At 50.3% G+C, this 18336-nt stretch overlaps 7 protein-coding genes across 7 annotated transcripts; 2 read left to right on the top strand and 5 right to left on the bottom strand.

The window, feature by feature from the left end:
- Positions 1-2862: 2862 nt before the first annotated feature.
- Asppvi_006339 (putative phosphoinositide-specific phospholipase C) lies at positions 2863-5173 on the bottom strand (the record flags this gene model as incomplete). Its single annotated transcript, XM_043302244.1, has 4 exons — positions 2863-3028; positions 3101-3704; positions 3802-4612; positions 4781-5173. The coding sequence occupies 4 exons, from the start codon at positions 5171-5173 to the stop codon at positions 2863-2865; spliced, it is 1974 nt and encodes a 657-aa protein (XP_043158179.1).
- Positions 5174-6271: 1098 nt separating this feature from the next.
- On the top strand, positions 6272-7190 carry Asppvi_006338 (glutathione S-transferase family protein; the record flags this gene model as incomplete). Its single annotated transcript, XM_043302243.1, has 2 exons — positions 6272-6392; positions 6442-7190. 2 exons carry the CDS (start codon positions 6272-6274, stop codon positions 7188-7190), a joined length of 870 nt encoding a protein of 289 aa, XP_043158178.1.
- A 263-nt stretch (positions 7191-7453) lies between these two features.
- On the bottom strand, positions 7454-8228 carry Asppvi_006337 (mitochondrial 54S ribosomal protein mL54; the record flags this gene model as incomplete). The annotated part of the gene is made up of 2 exons (XM_043302242.1): positions 7454-7701; positions 7754-8228. The coding sequence occupies 2 exons, from the start codon at positions 8226-8228 to the stop codon at positions 7454-7456; spliced, it is 723 nt and encodes a 240-aa protein (XP_043158177.1).
- A 1088-nt stretch (positions 8229-9316) lies between these two features.
- Asppvi_006336 (uncharacterized protein) lies at positions 9317-9673 on the bottom strand (the record flags this gene model as incomplete). Its single annotated transcript, XM_043302241.1, has 1 exon — positions 9317-9673. One exon carries the CDS (start codon positions 9671-9673, stop codon positions 9317-9319), a length of 357 nt encoding a protein of 118 aa, XP_043158176.1.
- Positions 9674-10877: 1204 nt separating this feature from the next.
- On the bottom strand, positions 10878-12164 carry Asppvi_006335 (NAD-dependent epimerase/dehydratase family protein; the record flags this gene model as incomplete). Its single annotated transcript, XM_043302240.1, has 1 exon — positions 10878-12164. The coding sequence occupies one exon, from the start codon at positions 12162-12164 to the stop codon at positions 10878-10880; it is 1287 nt and encodes a 428-aa protein (XP_043158175.1).
- Positions 12165-13240: 1076 nt separating this feature from the next.
- Asppvi_006334 (spherulation-specific family 4 protein) lies at positions 13241-14410 on the top strand (the record flags this gene model as incomplete). Its single annotated transcript, XM_043302239.1, has 3 exons — positions 13241-13458; positions 13575-13932; positions 14090-14410. The coding sequence occupies 3 exons, from the start codon at positions 13241-13243 to the stop codon at positions 14408-14410; spliced, it is 897 nt and encodes a 298-aa protein (XP_043158174.1).
- A 1910-nt stretch (positions 14411-16320) lies between these two features.
- Positions 16321-17298, bottom strand: Asppvi_006333 (endo alpha-1,4 polygalactosaminidase; the record flags this gene model as incomplete). Its single annotated transcript, XM_043302238.1, has 1 exon — positions 16321-17298. One exon carries the CDS (start codon positions 17296-17298, stop codon positions 16321-16323), a length of 978 nt encoding a protein of 325 aa, XP_043158173.1.
- Between the last annotated feature and the right edge of the window lie 1038 nt (positions 17299-18336).

Below are 18336 nucleotides of genomic sequence, written 5' to 3'. Positions count from 1 at the left end.
ATCCAAACAGAAGAATGATCCTCGCAAGGACGCAAACACCACATATTGTCGAAAATCAAGCTTATGCTCTGGAAAGCTCGGGTGATCCCGTCTATGACAAGCGTCGTGCATTCAGCTAATCAAATATCATTATTTTTTAGCGTCCAGCTTTACATTCTACATGCGAGATACGTGTGCGCAGAGATTCCAAGAATGACTCTAAGTCAACCAAACCTCTGGATGCGCTAAAAGAATGCAGCTCCAGCAAACGATACCCATTTAATGGGTCACAAGCCGTTTAAGCAACACGGAGTCTGCATTATCTATCCAGAAACGATCCATACATACTTCACCGCATATTGAACATTCATTATAATAATCTTATTATGTGACTGGTTGCAAATATCGTTGCTACAAGAATCAATCAGAAGTAGGTATTCAATGGAGAAACCGGGGCTACCTTGAACGCGATATCCACAACACGGATGCGGTCCCAATGTCCCGACTCTTGGAACTTACGGCAAGCAGTTTATATGGGTCCTGCTTGATATTATTGGACCATGCGAATTGTCATCATCAAGCCCCCTCGTTGGCGACCGGCTGATGGATAGCACATCAGGTATGCAACGCGTTCGATTATACATCGGGCATTCGCTATCAATTTCTTCCGTCAATTCTAACCAATTGGTTCTAATTACAAGTACCAATCCCAAATCCTCAACAGGGATACTGTGGATCTACAGGGGAAAGTGGTAAGTGCTGTGATCTGGAAACCAGCTTCGCTGGGCATGTCCAGTTGTGATCAATGTGACTTGAATTTGATCAGTGAAATCCTTTGTCCATTAAGCGTCCTGTTCGCCGGCAGGAAGACCCACCGGCCCACCGAGACTCGAGGGCGCAAGTTATGATATCGGCCAAAGCTACTCCGTAGCAATCAACTGACAGCTGGCCCCATCTTGGTGCCACTGCGTGTGTCTTACATGGGTAGCTCACGTTAATGATCCCGTTGCTGCGTCCGGTGACCCTGTCATCCATCGACCGAATGGTAGGCATCCATCACTATGCGAGTGGCTATAAGGATTGAAGCATCTATATGATTGATAGTCCTGCACATCGGCAGGTTGAGATCAGGACCAGAGGATTATGAATGATCGATTTTGATGTGGGAATGTGTCAGCCCTCGACAGTGTTGATCAACTGTCAGTCGACCGACCAGAGACCCTGAAAGGCGTATCCTCCATCACCGCCCCCTGAGTTTCAGGATTCCGCGAGTAAGAGTGCAAAAAGACTTGTTTTTGCAGGCTGCGAACCCCCCTTTTCTGGGACCAATACCTTGGAAAAGCCATGCACAGGCTGCGGTAGCCAGCATTGAGTTTGTCGCTAATCAACTCAAACCGTTTAGACTGGTCACTAGCGTTGATAGTGAATCTTATCAAGGCCTGGGGATTTCATCCATCACTTTTGCTGTGTGATGCCCCACATCTGCAGTTGATCAGTCAAGTCCATCTTTCTCCTGCCATCCTTGAGCTCTTCTGTTCCAATCCTGAAAGTTGTGTGGTTGTGATTTGTAGAGGCTTGCTGAAAACTTGAACTGACCAGTTCGTCTCCAACTGCGCATATGAGTCGCTTGGGAGATTGACATTGGTAATGATCTTCTTACTTTTCTTTTTTTTTTTCCGTCTTTTCATTCTTTGTGATTTACGTACCATACTTGACGATCTTTGCATGCAGGAATTTCTCTGAGACAAACCCAGAGCAACAGGCCATGCGTGTATGACTGCACTGAGAGTGTGGCTCCCAGAGGCTTTCCCCCTAATCCTTAGTCGCTCCACACCACCTTAGCGCTCATCCAGTCAAGGGTCCACTGCACAGACATAAAGACATTCCAACTCGTTGACAGGTCACTTTTCTACCTCCTGCCAAATCAAATATAGCAGCAATCAATATCGTTTGTGTGACAGTCCCAGCGACGTCTCCCCTCCGTTATTCCTTGCCCCAGCTCTCTCGAGCGGGGTTTTGAGCAATGACAGTTTCTGCAGACTGAGGAATATGGTCATATTCACCCACACCGCTAGTCTATTACGCCAGTCTATCGCGGTATAATGAGACTTTCTAAGACCTTGACACTTGATAGATCATTCAAGCACGATCAAGACCTATGAGGGATGACTCTCCGGATAGTCTATTTCGCAATCATTGCTATGTTTAGCACGGAGAATCCATCCTCTGCTGAGTAATGCTCTACAAGACGTCTCCGAGTATTGTGTTTGTACCTGTTACGCTTGCCTATAGATTCAGCTGGACAAACGACAAAGCACTCCAATTCGAAAATGGAATCAAGTAATGAGATGGTCAAATGCAAGTAGCTGCAGATAATCTTTAATGTTGCTGGAGTGGTCTAATCAGGTCATATGCATCAGAGCTGATTGCACATGCATGGCATGCGCATGAGCATTAGCATGAGCATGAGCATTACGGCTGATTTATTCCAAAGTGTTCTGACTGCAGGCAAACCAGCTGCACATTTGCTTTTTTCTTGGGTAGCTGGGAGTTTCAGAATGTTTCTCTTGTCTGTCTTTCTAGATAAAGCATCGAACAAGGTAGAACCCTGCATGAAGCTTGTGTGACAGGTGGATTAGACGAGGGTCGAGTGCCGAGTACCCCATATGTAGCATGTGCAATTGCGGGCCGAAAGGGTTTGAGGATTTTTGAATTGATCTCTCTCGTTATGGTGACTAAAACTTCCAAATCCCAGTCCCAGTCCTAGTCCCGACTAGAAGGGTGATGCATATGCATACGGATATATCGTCATAGCTAACCACTGAAGGCTCAACTATTGATCCTTGTATGTTCTAGCCAATCGGCACTTCGGTGAATGACTGCTCATGAGAGTACCTTGGTGATCCGGACTAACAGGATAGCACCGGTTTCTGCCCCAGAGCAGTCAAGGAGATGGATCAGTCGATAGCCTTGCTGCAGGCGGCTGAGTTTGAGACATGCCCAGGCGGCGAGGGAGTCTCGGCCGAACTCGTCGTCTCTGATTTTGAATCTGTATCTGTATTAGTCTGGTGATTGTACAGGTGGATGGTAGACTACTGGTTGTTAACGGGGGGCTGTGTACCTGACAAAAGTCAACTCCTCAATGACACCCCTCAGAGTCGGGAACTGGATCATCTGCGCGCCGAAATCCGGGTTCGTGCCTGTAGCGCTCTTGATGCTGTGCTCGTAATTCGTCTTCTCCGAGTCGGTGGTGTTGTCGCCGACCCCGGGCGAGCCGTTCTCCTCGTCTTGAGATTCCGCATGCAGGTGGCAGGTGACGTAGGGGTGGAAGCCGGACTCCTTGGTGTCCCCAGGGGGCAAGGGGAGGTTCTGCGCTGCGAGGATCTCGATGGAGAGGTCGAGCTGTTGGCGCTTCATGGGGGTGGAAAGGGGATCGGAGCTGCGGTAGCCCTGGGGCTTGAGGACCCAGCCGGGCTCGCCGGTGAACATGCCCCGGTTGAGCATCATGCCCTTGTCGAGGTTTTGCCAGTTCAAGGCGACGATCTGGGCGCCGCAGTGCCAAAAGAACGTTGGGTCTGGGTTGGATGAGTTGACGCGCAGCGCGTATGGGTAGACTCGCATGAAGAAGTGGCGGTTGTGCTCGAGGAGGGCGTCGCGGTATTTCGCGTACGCCTCACGCACGGCGCTTTCGGAGAGGGAGAATACATGTCCTGGTACTTTGGCCTCTGGATACCGTCAGGTCAGCACTACTAGTACTATCTACCGCACAGACACAGTAACATCGAACGTTGCATGCTCGAGTCTATTGGCATAATGGCTTACCTGGCTGAGTGAACTGGTGGAAGGAGAACCCTTTGGTAAAAACCGCTAGCCTGCTCAGGGAGTGCAGGAATTTGGACGGTTTCTTGGGTGGTGCATGTTGGTTGTCCTGATCGAGAGATGGAGGTGTATCGGGCGTGTCGGTCCGCTCGTCCTTCTGCGCTTCGCCTTGGTCATCACCTGTCGCTGGGACCCATTTGACCTTAATGAGAATCTTGCGTTTCAAGGTCTCCAGGGGAGGCGGCGCCTGAGTAGCTTCAAGTTCTGGGGTGATTTCGATCAACATTCCTTTCCACGCCTCCTCCATAATTTCCACCATCGTCGCCTGCTGCTCGATGCATGTGTGCACCTCCAAACTGACGATGACCGGCAGATCACTCGCCACAAAGGCGCTGTCGCGAATCGCATAGCAAACATCGCGGAACGTGGTTCCTTTGGTCAGCGTGTGACCATGGAGCACCCGGGGCTCCGGACAGCGTAGGGTTTGCGCCACAGAGTCTACAGCAGCAGCAGCAGCAGCAGCAGTCGATGCAGGTTTATCAGTGACTCCATCATCAGGCGACGATTTGCGTCGCAGCAGGCTTCCCAATTTGGACGAGATGCTCTTGTGTCGCGATGGTGCCTTGGTTGACTGTGCGCTACCATCCACCGGTGGTACGTCTTGCTCCTTATCGTGGCTAGTCTTTTCTTCATCAGAGCTCGACTCGCTATTATTGCTGCTGCTGCTGCTGCTGCTTGTGTCGTCACCAGAGACGCTGTCTGCAAATCCGTCCCACACATCGATTTCAACACATCTACAACCACTCAGAAGTACCTAGTCAAATGTCAGTGAAGGTGACAACCATCCTCCAGGCGGACCCAAGTGAAGAGGGGAATTGGTCGACAGTGCATCAGCCCGCATGAAGGAAGCCTGTAAGCACCGATGCAGCATCTTCCCCTCAAGGCCGACGATTCAGCAAGGAATGGACCAGGTGAGACATACGTTAGTATATGCGGCCGCTGCAGCATCGCTGTACAGCTGATTCCCGGTCAAATAGGTGTTGTGACTGGATGAGATGTAATAATCTGTTATCGGTGCCGACAAATCCTGACCTTTGGCCGGACACAATGCATCAGACGCTGGGCTGGCCATGTATGCACGGAATGCTGCTAAGGACGCGAGGGGATTTGCGGCCTCAAGGTCACCTGCAATCTCGTCGTGTTGTACATCCTTGATAAAATCAGCAGTCGAGGTGGCAGTCAAGGATGCGTAGATCTTGTCCAGGTGGGAGGACAAAGGGCCGGGCTGCACTTGGATTGGTCCTGACCGAGCGGGTTTTGCTGGGTCGAGAGAAATGCTACCAGCACGACCAGTAAGCTCCTCCATCGCTTCCATCCTCATGTATGTATTTACTGGACTTGACGAAGCAGCTCTGTAATATCAAGCCACTTCGTGGATTCGACCCGCCGCTACCTTGCTTCCTGTATGATTGCCAGGCGAGCCAATGTGCGCTGGATGGAATGTGATACAGCAGCTGACAGGACAGTCGCAGACAGTTCGAGTCGGCTACAACTATCAGGACATAGGGGATGGCAGAGATCACCACAAAGAATAGAAGTTCAAATCACAACGTCGAAGAAGAAAGACGGGAAGATCGCGCTGAGTTGGCTCGTGTCAACGCTGTGTGTTTGCTCCACTCGGTGTGGACTTGGCTGTTCTGGGTCTGAGCCACCGTGAAGATTGACTGGACCGAGTCTATCCATTATGGTGATGATCAACTTTCGGGACCTTGAATAGCCTAGGAAAGAGACAAAGTGTATGGCTGATTGCAGATACCTACCGACAGAGAATGAGATGAGTTGATGTTTATCGAAGACGCGGGGTAATACGTAGGATAAGCGACGGAGATCACCTCCACATTTCTTTCACCTGAGAGGTACCGCTCGAATTGATTAAGTCTCTACGACTATAACATGTTGAACTGTTCGTCCTTCATACAATGCCTTTGCTAGATCCAATCTCCCTCATAAGTCATAACTAATGACTGTCATATGGTTCTCCGTATCCAGTCGAAGTGGGGAGCAGCGGTGAGCGCAGAGAGTTCAGAGTTTCAGTTTCTCTCTTAAGAGCCTGTGGAGATTGATCAGAGATATTACAGCGAATACACACTCTCTATGATACTGGTGACAGCTGAATGAAGCTGTACAACTACGCCTGTCAAGATGGCATGGGGTAGTCAGGGCCAGTGACTCAGAGCCGTAAGCTGATCTCACTGCATCGCCAGAAGTATAGTACACCAAGGCACAGCGGTGGTCTCAAAAAAGCCTCCAATCCCCGGGCGGTAGAGTACCTATTCTTGGAGACTGGCTTATCATCCGCGTGGGTACTGAAAACTACCATGGACCAAGAAGGTACCTTACGAAACTCTCCGCACCAACTGCTGATAAATCAATTCCCCGCTCCCGCCATAAGATTCAAGACTTATAAGCAGCAATGAAGTCTCCCAGAGCTCTGAAACTACTACGAGACATCTCAAGCACACAAGTACGACCGTATAAAGCAATGGCAAGCGACTCACCAGTCCATTTCTTCGACATCACGTCGACCCTACCCGGTACGAACAGTCCAAACCCATCCTCTCCCATACTAATCCAATTCACCAGGTTCCTCAAAATCATGGTCCCCAAACACCCTCAAGACCCGAATGGTCCTAAACTACAAGCGCATCCCCTACACCCAGAGCTGGGTCTCCTACCCTGACATCGCGCCCCTCCTGACCTCCCTCGCCGTGCCCCCCAACCCAGACGGAATCCGCTACACCCTCCCCGCAATCAACCACAAGCAGACGGTCAAGTCCAACCCCACCGGCACCCTCACGGACTCCTTCCCCATCGCCTGTCACCTCGAACAGCACTACCCCACCCCGTCGCTGTTCCCCTCCGGCGACGCAAGCTACGCCCTCACCATCGCAGTCCAGAAGCTCATGAGCAGCGCCGTCGGCAAAGCCCGTCCGCTCATCGTCCCCAACGTCGCCAATATCCTTGATGACAAGGGAAGAGAGTACTTCATCGAGACGCGGTCCACGTCGTTCGGCAAGCCGCTGTCCGAGGTGCGGCCGAGGGATCCCGAGCGGGTGAAAGAGGCGACGGATGAGATCAAGAAGGAGATGGAGGTGCTGGCGCAGATGCTGCGGGGAAGACAGGAGAAGACAGGGCCCTTCTTTGAGGGGGATAAGCCTGGGTATGCGGATTTCATCGTGGTCTCGTTCCTGGCGTGGGTGGAGAGGGCCGATAAGGAGCTTTGGCGGGAGCTGCTGGATGCCGGTCAGGGGGAGTTCAAGGCCTTGTGGGAGGCAAGTATTCCGTGGGTTGAGGGACAGGGTGAGGAGAAGGACTGGCCGGTTGCCAAGTGAGATGTCTAGCTGGAATTGTATATAGGCGGGTAGGATCGATATTGATATACCCATTAGCGTAGAATCAAATCTAGCGCAAGCTTGCAGCAGAAACAAGAATGTCCCATTCAGCGCCTATCATGGGATGGAAACAGTGAGATAAAAATACACTTAGCACGTTGCCAGACACTCTATACCATCCGCAGCAACGCAATCGTACATAGCCTCTAAATCACCATGGCAGAACTGGGAGAACTGCCCTCAGAAACCAGCCTTGAAACCACTCACAGACCCCGCAGGAAGTTCGCTTCTCTGATCGCCTTCCTCCGAGCATCTCTCGCGCTCTTCGTAATCTCCGTCCGCTTCTCAATGCTCTCAGCCGCCAACGCGAAAAGATCTTCCGCCCCTTCGCGATTATACTCCGCAGGCGTGATATCATTAGCGTGGTGATGAACCGGGATCTGAGGCGGCAGCGTCGCCGCCCGAGCAGCCATTTTCTTCTCGTAGCGTTTGCGCTGTTTCTTATTCAAAGCTGGGACAGGTCAGCACAAACCTCATCACAACAAAAGCAGTGAAAAACATACTGCTAGGATCCACCCCTCCCTCCTTCTTCGCTTTCGAACCGTCCTCCAACAGAGTCCACAACCATTCGGGATACTCCGAATCTTCCAACGCAAACACATCCGGCTTGTTCTTGAAGTAATTGAGCCCGTTCAGCTTTGTCCCCGCAGGCGCAATGCTAGGCGTCCGCTCCGCAGCAACCTTCACGGGCTTCTCGGGGTTGACGTCCACGTGGACGCCTTCGGGCGTACTCAGCGGCTGCGACACGCCGGGTGTAGCGGACGAGATGGCCGAGGGGATGGTGATGTCGCCGCCAACGGGCTGGCGAGGAGCGGGTGGAGGAGGCGTGGCGAATACTGTGGGTTTGCCGTCACTGTAGGTCCGGAATTGGCTGCGCTGGACGGGAAGCTGGCGAGCGCAGGATGATGCTGTCCATGAGACTGTGGGTTGGGGTTGGAGCTGGGAGAGGATGCTCGTTCGGCAGCGGCGGCAGATCATCTTGTTTGTCGTTGGGTACCGTGGAGGGGATTGAATAAATATATCCCTTGTCACGGACTCACAGCGTAGTAAGATGCCGTGGATTTAAAATATTGCGTATTGAGGTGGAATTGATATGAAGCCGATATCTGAAAACTGCGGAATGAATTTGATGCCAAGCCGGAGGTGGTCATCACGTGATTCGGGGTGCACCAGACCACATTTATGCCTTAGGTGTCTCTCATMTCACGGATTGAACTAATAAGCAACTTCGGCTTTTGAAAATGCATGCACATGAGCACTGTATGAAATTCAGATATTGTTGTGCCGGCTGACTTGAAGAAACCCCAATCTAGGGTGGATGTGATTATCTTCTGCAGAGTGGGACTTATATGGGGCATTTAAGCATCCATTGTTCGTCTAGAGCATGTCTGGTAACAGCAGCAATGAGCAAGAGTCTCCTAAAAGGTTCTCCATGCTTAGATCGCCATGCAGTGTGTGTGCCTTTACAGCATCAACATTGTAAATAATTACAGTATCCTTGCTGTATCGCTCTCATGACTCTCTAGATTCCTATCCTGATCAATATCAATCCACAATGAAGAGTACATATTCTAAAGACGGCGTATGCTACTGCATATGGATCATCTGCAACTGGAACATGCATCAGTTACCATTCAGATAAGGCGTTTACCCATATTGGCGGCCGACGTCCTGTCTAGACGCAAGCAATAGGGATATGCGCCTGTCTGCAGAGTCCTTCTTTACCTCATTCAAGTGAACCAGAGGAGACAGTAACGTTTTACTTCCCTTGTCGCCGACGGCATGTTCTATGCTTAGCATTCCCGAGGTATCAGCTCTACTACATAGAGATGGATACTAGATAGTTGAGAGCTGACTTTCATAGACGACAATTATCCTCAGCCTACTTTTCAGCCTGGTGAGATTCGTGCTTTTCTTTCCACCTGCACCCATGCGTTGGTTGGCTTCTTCTGAAATGACCCCCCGGTCATCAGAACAAAGACAGTTCACTTACATCCTCTCATATGCTATCCGTCTGAGCGTCGTATCTTCATAATATTAAAATCAAGCGTGCCCTTAGTCCAAACCTAACGTATAAAAACCAACCAAGTCAACCCCATCACCACTACAGCCTTCCACAAACTCCCCCTTATCGACACAGCCCCAGAGCATCCAAACTGATTAATCTCGCGCGAGTGCGCCAGGCAATCATGTAATTGTCCGCGGGTACTCTGCGTGGCATTGCAATACGCGGCACAGCTCTCTTCGCCAAAGTAGCCTATCGACCCATTTACTTCGCGGCAGCATTCTCCCAAAGTCGTGTAGGGGTCTTGTGTGGCGTTCCAGTGCTGGTAAATTGGGACGCCGCAGGTGTTGGGGTAGGTGAGCTCCGGGAGGCCGGTGAGGTTTGCGCAGCGGGCGGGGCCGATTGCTTGTGTTGCCATGTTTTGTCGATGTCAGCAGCGTGAGTGTAGATTGAGTATTCTATTGAAGGTCAGCTGGTGTATGTAACTAGTGGGAGAAGAGCCTACCGATGATCGGGTCGGTCCAGGTACAGGGATAGATGTTTGATTAAGGAGAATTGTCGAGGGGTTAACAAGTAGGTGTCTATCAGCAGAGTGAAAACAAGAAAGAATCTGACAGAGGCTAACATGGGAAACTTAATCAGTGAGGTTACATCGTTCCATAAGCTTAATCGCTAGAGATAGTCTTCCAATGTTGCTGTCTTGCCTGTTTGAGTTAGTAGTTAGCAGTTACTAGTTAGCCATGTGGGATGGCTGTGTCCGCTGTCTATCATTTAGTTAGTTGGAGTTCGAGTTTGACCTCAATTATTGTCTACGTTTATATTCTTATCACTGATATGTTGATAGGACTGAGATGCTCCGCGGATGATCAGCAGAGCGGGCTACAAGTTTTATATATAGAAGCTTATTGAGGTCACATCATACATGGTAACTCTAACTATAGCTCATGAACCACCTCAGTGAGCTTAATCAGACGAAATCACATCTCTATCAATACATGTGCTATAAACTAGCCTCTTTGAATACTCTGTAGTCGGTATAGTTATATTAAGCTTGAATCTTTGTACCCAACATCAAGTGTGGCGGGGCTTGGCTCTTTAGCTGCAAAGATTATATAAGCATAGCACGCGCAGGCAACTGCTAAGTATTATGAAATAAAGGACACGGTTCCGAGATTATACTCATCGCTCAGTATTCATGTTGTATAGAACGTGAACAAGTCAGCTTCATAATCGTCGTCTATCCAACCAATCAGATCAGGCGCATGGACATTACGCTGGGGCCAGGTGAGGGGATACCTTACTAGAGGAGCTAGAGATCTACAGGAGTCCACCTGGCAAACAACAATCTCAATACTCCAAATTTCTCTTCTCAATGACAATTCAACTAACAAAAGGCCAAACAATGGCAACTTGCGTATATTACGTTCGTGTCCAACCAGGCCGCTCAATATTATGACCTGAAGAATGCCTGTCTAATGATGCAAACCAAGCAAGAAACAAGATGAACAGATTTTCAAAGCCCCCAATGCTCGAAATGAGGACAACACGGAAATGATTAAGGATATGAAAGTCCCCCAACGCCATACAAAAAGGGAAAAAATATGTGACATGCAGCGACATAACTAAGTAGACAACCCACTGACTTCCAGGAAATTGCACAAGCTCACACAAGCATCCTTGAGTGACTTTTCCGTCTTCCAGTTGAGCTCCTGCTGCGACCTTGCGGCCACGGCGACACAGGAGCCCACATCTCCTGCGCGGCGATCAGCCGCCCTTCGGGGAATGTGCTTGGAGGAGACATCCTCCATGGTCTCGACCACTTCCTTGACGGAGTGTCCGCGACCGGTTCCCAGGTTGAACGTGCGGAAGTTCTCCACCAGTTTGCCTTCATTGGCAGCGCTGAGGGCCGCGATGTGACCGCGAGCAAGGTCGGAGACGTGGATGAAGTCCCGGACTGCCGTACCATCCTCGGTGTCCCAGTCCGTGCCGAACATCTGCAACTCCTTGTACTCGCCTGTCATGACTTTGACGACAACAGGGAGCAGATTTGTGGGAGTCTGTCTGGGGTCTTCTCCAAGGAGGCCGGACTCGTCGCATCCGATGGGGTTGAAGTACCGCAGAGCTACGATGGTCCATTCTGGGTCGGAGGCGGCGAGGTCCGCCAGGATGGCCTCGCAGATCCATTTGGTACGTCCGTAAGGATTTGTGATGCCTGTGCAGCCGGGCTGGATCATCCGTTCGGTACCTTCGTGGTCCGTATAGGTCTCCTCCTTGTGAGCGCAGAGCTCCTCCTTCAGGGGGAGACCGGAGGTTGCCAAGGTGCCGTACACGGTAGCTGACGAGGAGAAGATAAAGGTCTTGATGCCATAGTCACCCAGGGTCGTGGCAAAGTCGATGAGGCCGCTGACGTTGTTGGCATAGTACTTGAGTGGGTTACGGATGCTCTCCTCCACTGCCTTGTAGGCAGCGAAGTGGATGACACCGGAGATCTTAGACTTGGTCGTTCCCCATCGGGTCTGAGTCTGGTGCTGTTCTAAAAGGTCCCGGAGAGCAGCGGTGTCACGATAGTCGTGCGCATGCAGGTGCAGCGACGGCATCTTGGTCCCTTGCTGCTCATGGTACTTGGACGCTAACAGCTTGATGCGGTCGAAGACGATCTGAAAAGAATTGCTGAGGTTGTCGATCACAATCACATTATAATTGGCCTTGAGAAGTTCCAATGTTGTGTGACTGCCAATGAAGCCGAGGCCGCCAGTGACAAGGATGTACTGGTCGAGAGGGAAGTGGCGCAGAAGATCTTCCAGATGACCATCAAACAACACGGACGACTGCGTTGCGGGCGTGTCCACGCAGCCTGGGGAGCAAGGCTCCACCGGAGTGCTTACGTCGGATTGCTGGTGGCTGTCCATTGATAGTCTTGATCGCCGAGTTGAAGATCACGCCGAGAATGATATGCTAGGGAGATTCTTGAAAAGGAAACGAGGAAGCTTGTTTGGATTCTGCTCAAACGAACGTGGATGAACTCGGACGGAACGAAGGAAGAGTTTTATATTTCAAGGGCAAAACAAGCACCACCTGGCAGCGGTCCACTTCTATCCAGCTGGGTCAGGCAAAGACCGTAGTATGACTTGCTTGATCTACACGGGAAGACAACTATAGAAGCGATTGGATGCAACGATACCAGGACACCAGAGGGACCAGATCTCGTCAGAACAGGGGTACAAAAAGGAATAAACAGAAAAAGAAAAATATCCGTTAAGGGGAAGCAAGAAGAATCTGCCTCAGCCTCAGGAAAGAAAGCCAACTAGGCAAGGATGAAAAGACGGGAACGAGCGATGTCAGGGAAAAAATGAAAGGGAAAAAGCGAGCGAGAGAGGGCAAGCTGTCCAGGGAGAAAGGCCTAGATGTTTGATGCTTCAGGATGAATCGTCACTTTGCCTCCGTCTGGAACGATGGCAGAATCATCGAACGAGCCTTGAGCGCCTCCACAGCAGTAACCCAAAGGTACTCCGCCGGTGGACAGGATCTTTTGGAACCAGAACTTGGGCCACATGAGGTCAGGAAGAGAGACCACTTGCCTGCGAACTTAGCCTAACTACGAGACTAGAGGGTTTGGGTTGCTGCATGGCATGGCCGAGATCCGCCCCGCTCGTCTATTTTGGGCTCGATGGTGTTCGATGCCCGGACCATATCATATCGTATTATTTGTTTTATGCCTGTGGATCATATAATTCATGACTACTGTTTTATTTTTCTGGGTCAAGATGCGACCAATCCACTACGAAACCAGTAAATCTCTGTTCTATCCGTCTAGGGCTGACTCGGACTAGACAACACTACTTATTCCTTAGGCTTCCGGCGCCATGTCCTGTCCGGCCAGAGGCAAAATCCACTTGATGCGTTTCTTCTTGTCCTACTGCGACGCTCGGTGATTAGCTTTTTCCCTGAGGCCGTTTTACTTTTATTATTAATAATAATATTTACAATGTCCGAAAAACACGTGAGCAATAGGCGCTGTTTGCAAAGCCGGCGCTCTCGTATCCTCTTGGCTGTCATTGCTTTTATTGCTATTCTGGCTGTTGTGATTCCTCCGGCGGTTGTGGTGACGCTGCACAAGAAGAACGACATGGGGCCTAAATCCAAGGTCTTTGTGCCTCTCTATGTGTACCCTGCACCCGGAGCCTGGACTCCGCTTGAAGATGTGTATGTCTCCCACGTCCCCCCCCCTGCCTGACCTTGATTCCGTCATCCTCTGCCCAGCAGAATCGTCACCACCAACCATGGCGAGCGGTAAGCTACTAGACAGCTAAACGCCACAGGATCTCCCAACATCCGGACGTGAACTTCACGGTCGTGATCAATCCAGGGAGCGGACCAGGACCCAACGCTTTGCCTGATGCCAACTACACGCGCGAGATCCCCCGGCTGGGCTCCTACGAGAATGTGCGGCTGTTAGGCTATGTGGCGACGACCTATGCGAAGCGCAATATCTCGCTGGTGCGCAGGGACATCGAGACCTATGCAGCGTGGCCAACGAACAGTTCCAACCCGGATCTAGCCGTTCGGGGGATCTTTTTCGACGAGACCCCTCAGCAGTATGATGAGGATGCCTTGGCGTATCTGCAGGAGCTGACCGATGTTGTGAAAAATACACCTGGTTTGGGGCCAGATCATTTCGTACGTCCCGTTCCTGTTATCCGATGGTGTATTGTATTTTTCCTCGCTTACCACCTTCCCGCCATCGTATTGATCTACTTTTGGGTTGACTCGTTTTTGCTTTTTCTACAACATGGTCAACCTGTCGCTTTGTACTGTCCCGATGCTGATTCTACAGGTTGTCCACAATCCCGGCGCAATCCCCGACGCTCGCTACCTGTCGACAGCAGATTCGACTGTCGTGTTCGAAGCGACATATGACACCTTTCAGGAACGGCATGGAGCCAACCTGTTCACGGCCATCCCGGAGAGCAACCGCAGCCAGCTATGCGCGGTGATCCACTCGGTGCCAGAGAGCGTCGAAGGGTCTGCGCTTCGCGGGCTGGTCAAGCAGGTTCGCAAGGTTGCTGACGAGATTTTCATCACCCACTTGAACACCGATTACTATGCTAATTTTGGGCAACAGTGGCCTGAGTTTGTGGACTTGATGGCGAAATAGCACTACCCTGCCGCTTCATGCATTTGACGACATGATGACATTACGATAGATGATGTTGTTGTTGGAAAAATAGGTACAGGTACCTCCGTCTAGCGAGGTGTACTCGTACCAACCTAGTGCTTGTATTTAAAGCTGTAATTTCGCAGATACCAAAATTATGATCAAACGCAGCGCATCCCGCGTAAATCACCTCAGATCCTCAACCAACTAACTCATTCCCTGGAGCAGAAACTTTTGAGAGAGTTTCACTTTACTCCAAATACCTGGGACGTCCCGAGTCCCGGATCTGAGGCATCGACTCAAACTCTGTACTCCGTAGTCCGTACCCACTGCTGTTCTTTCCAATACGAAGCACAGAGATACATAAGTAGATGTACCTCATACCAAGTACCTCGTACCAAGGACTGACTACTGCATACGATGCAGGGGTATCTGCGTTCCGAATTTGAATTATCCCGCTAGAGTAAAACATACACAATCAATGGACGGGGAACAACTGGCCTGCAGGGTGGCGCATGGCTTGGCATTACCTGCTGCGATCGTATCCTCATCCGGAAGGTAGATAGTCAGATCTGTTGGTTGACTCTAAGACATACAGATGATGATCGTGTCACTGTCTTGGTACTGTCATTGCCAGTTGGCTGGATTCTGATATTTATAGACGAATGTTTCGGACATGGGTTGGGTTGGTTGTACTCCGTAGTAAACACGAAGTTAAGAGTCAGGGTACGGAGCACGGAGTACCTGGTGCAGGAGATAGATCGAAAAAACGGAGTACATAGTACGGGGGGAACTACGGTGTACGAAGTAGCTTGACGTGATATGACTCGTATTATTATTATTATATCATCATGACTCTGTGCCATGGTGATCCAAGATTTGGAATCATGCCAATACACCGGCTCGTTTCACGAGGTTTCGGACCTCTGTTTCGGAGCCGGTGGCCCGCTCTTTCTCTTCCGTGTTGGCACTTGGCCTGCATCTATTCAGAATTGACTCGTATATAATAGACTATAATAATATGCTCGTACTAGACACAGAGTAGGATAGTCTGAAGTACAGTCCATAATCCACGGAGATAATTCAACTTAATCCCTACAAGGGCCCGAGAAAAATCCGCAGATATTAATTAATTTGAGTCTGGTCTGGATCCTCAGGAACAGACCAAACAAAACAAAACCAGAGAACCACGGCGCCATGACAAACTCTATCTATGACCTTGTATTTAGGATATAGTATTATCTATCAGATGGTCCACAGCCCACAGGTGGATCGCTGGCTGGCGCTAAGTTAACTTTTCCAACTCAGGAGTTTGCAGCCGACTCAAACTAGTTAAACTCAATCAAGCGATCACATCACCTAGAGAAAATTCTGTTGACTCTAGGTGTTATTGAGTTAGACTGAAGAGTGATGTCTCACCAAAATGGATTCAATCCGCGAGCTTCCGCCTCTACGGAAATCTTGCCGAGGGTAGGTATTGTGGCTAGTGTTTCAATTTCAGACTATTATGCTATACGAATCGCGCGGTTAGCGAGTGCACACCAGTATCCAGTTCGCAGTTTGCAGTTTGCAGTTCGCACTGTTGCTGTGCTTGTGGTTCTCCGCTGGTTCATTCGTTATGGAGTATGGACGGCGGCTGCATTACTATACAGATTTGAATACGCCAAGGTTCAATGCTGTAGTCGAGCGCTATGTTGAAGGCAAGTTGACGGGCGAGAGTAGATGTTGTGTCCCGCGTATGAAGTATCATGTATGATCGCTTGTATGAAACTGAGACATATATGCAGACATAATTAGATACTCAAGTTACAGATAGAACGTCAAAGTCAAGATCAGTGAAACAAAACTCCGCCCATGCTACTCCGTATAGTCATGCTCGTCCAAGGCCAGACCACCTCTGAGGAGGGAGGCTAGCAATATTCGACCCAATCGTTCAGATTCATATTCTTAATGACAGTCGAGAAATTGCCCGAGCCCGAAAAGTTACAGGCCTTGTTCTTCTGCGTCGTCGACACAGAAAGATCATTGTTCGTATCTTGCCCCTTGGGATACTCGATGTGAAACACCGGCTTGCCGTTCTGCGTAAACACAGCGTAGGTGTCGCACTCGTTGTACTGCGCGCACTGCTCGTTGACACTCCACTGCATGTTTTTGATCACCGACGGGATGATGGCCCCCGCGTTCTTCAGCCCGACCGACATATTCCGCGCATGGGCCGCATTCGCCAGGAAATTCACAAACTGGATCGAGTCCGCCTGCGTCAGGTCCAGCCCGTTGTCATTGTCGTACCCGTCCACATTGTCCGGGTCCACCCCGTCGCATCCCTTCTCGACTGCGAGATCCAGCCGGTCAAGCATGATCTGCCGCACGTTTGACGAGCTGAGGTTCAGCCATTTTTCGCCGGGCCAGTCGGCCAGTGCGCTGCCCAGGTCCGAGTCCTTGAACTTGTTCTTGTCCGGCCGCCAGTTCTCGTAGCTGCCGGCGGAGAAGTAGCAGATTACCTTGCGGCCGGCTTGCTGCAGAGCGGCGATGGTGGATTTGTTGTTGTTGAACAGGTCGATGTCGTATATCTCTGCGTCGACGGAGGTGTCGTTCAAAGTGCTCAGCAGCTCGATTTGCCATTTTGTTCCCACCGCGGGCTGCCATTTCGCCGTTGTGTAGTTGCCTTCTGGCGGTGAGGTTGTGTTCCCGCCGGAGCCGGAGCCTGAGCCTGAGCCTGAGCCTTCTTCATTGCCGCCGCCGCTGTTCAGACCGACGCCCAACCCGACACCGAGACCGACTCCCAGGGCGACGATGACGAGAAGAACGAGCGAGAGGACAAAGAGCTTCTTCTTTGTTGTCCATGATTTCCAGCCGCGGGCCGACTGGCCTTTTTCAAAGGGACTCATCGTATCAGTGGCGTCCGCAGTAGATCGTAGATCGGTAGATCAGTAGATAGGGAAGAGTTATGAGATAAGATAGTGGGCGCGACTGTGAATATATGGTTGGCAGTCTGCGAATCCACAGCCACGGTGATTTGGAATCTCACTCGAGTGTGAGTTACACAGCGTCAAAGGAAGCGCTGAACAAGACTCTCGTGATTCTTGTCCAGACTCGTGAAAGAGTGCCAAAGGGCGATCAAGAATCAACATCTAGACTCGGTCCCATGAACAAAGAAACCGAATAATGCGGCAGCCTACGGAGTCAGGACTAGCCAGATTGGGCGATGGTTGACAGGCGCCTATTACTCTATTGTTTGGGGCTGAGCTATTTACTGTAACCGACTGATCTACTGTGTAACCGACTGATCTATCTATCAAATTGATTAGTTAATAGGGCCTATGAAAATTCATAGTATCATTCACCTGACAATCAGAGCCTACACCTACACCTACACACACACCTTACACCTCACTCTATAAATATCCACTGTGTTTTATAGAGTTGCAGAAACTAGCATTGCAACATTGCCAACTGGCCACCTAAGCGGACTTGATTGTCAGCAGTTGCAGCAGTCTCAACTCCCAAAATCCAGTTTCGAGAAGACTTTTCAACCTATGGAACCTAGCCAATCATACATGGCCAGATAATCTCAAATATGGGGCCCATTTAGCGCCGGACGCTAAACCTTAGCGCCTAGGATCGTACCGTCCCTGTTGTTTGAAAATACACAGCATGATAAATACGATCATACAATCATACAATACAAGGTACACAATACATTCTGTACCTTAGTTGTCTAGTAGTGTCTGACTCGCACTATGGACAGTCCTCCTGGCGCAAACTAGAGAAGGTAAATATCCACACACCTGCCACGTTGTTGACACCTGACCGTTGACTGAGCAAAGGACTAGCTAGTCAATAGTCCAGCAACACTGTCTTCCATTCATCCGACGGCTATAGTCATGATGTATACTGTATCCGTGCTCAAACTCACCAGCGAGTCA

Source organism: Aspergillus pseudoviridinutans, assembly GCF_018340605.1.
Source record: "Aspergillus pseudoviridinutans IFM 55266 DNA, scaffold_4, whole genome shotgun sequence".
NCBI classification, from domain to species: Eukaryota; Fungi; Ascomycota; class Eurotiomycetes; order Eurotiales; family Aspergillaceae; genus Aspergillus; species Aspergillus pseudoviridinutans.
Note: the sequence above shows the minus strand (reverse complement) of the source record. Positions and strands in the feature narration are given on the sequence as shown.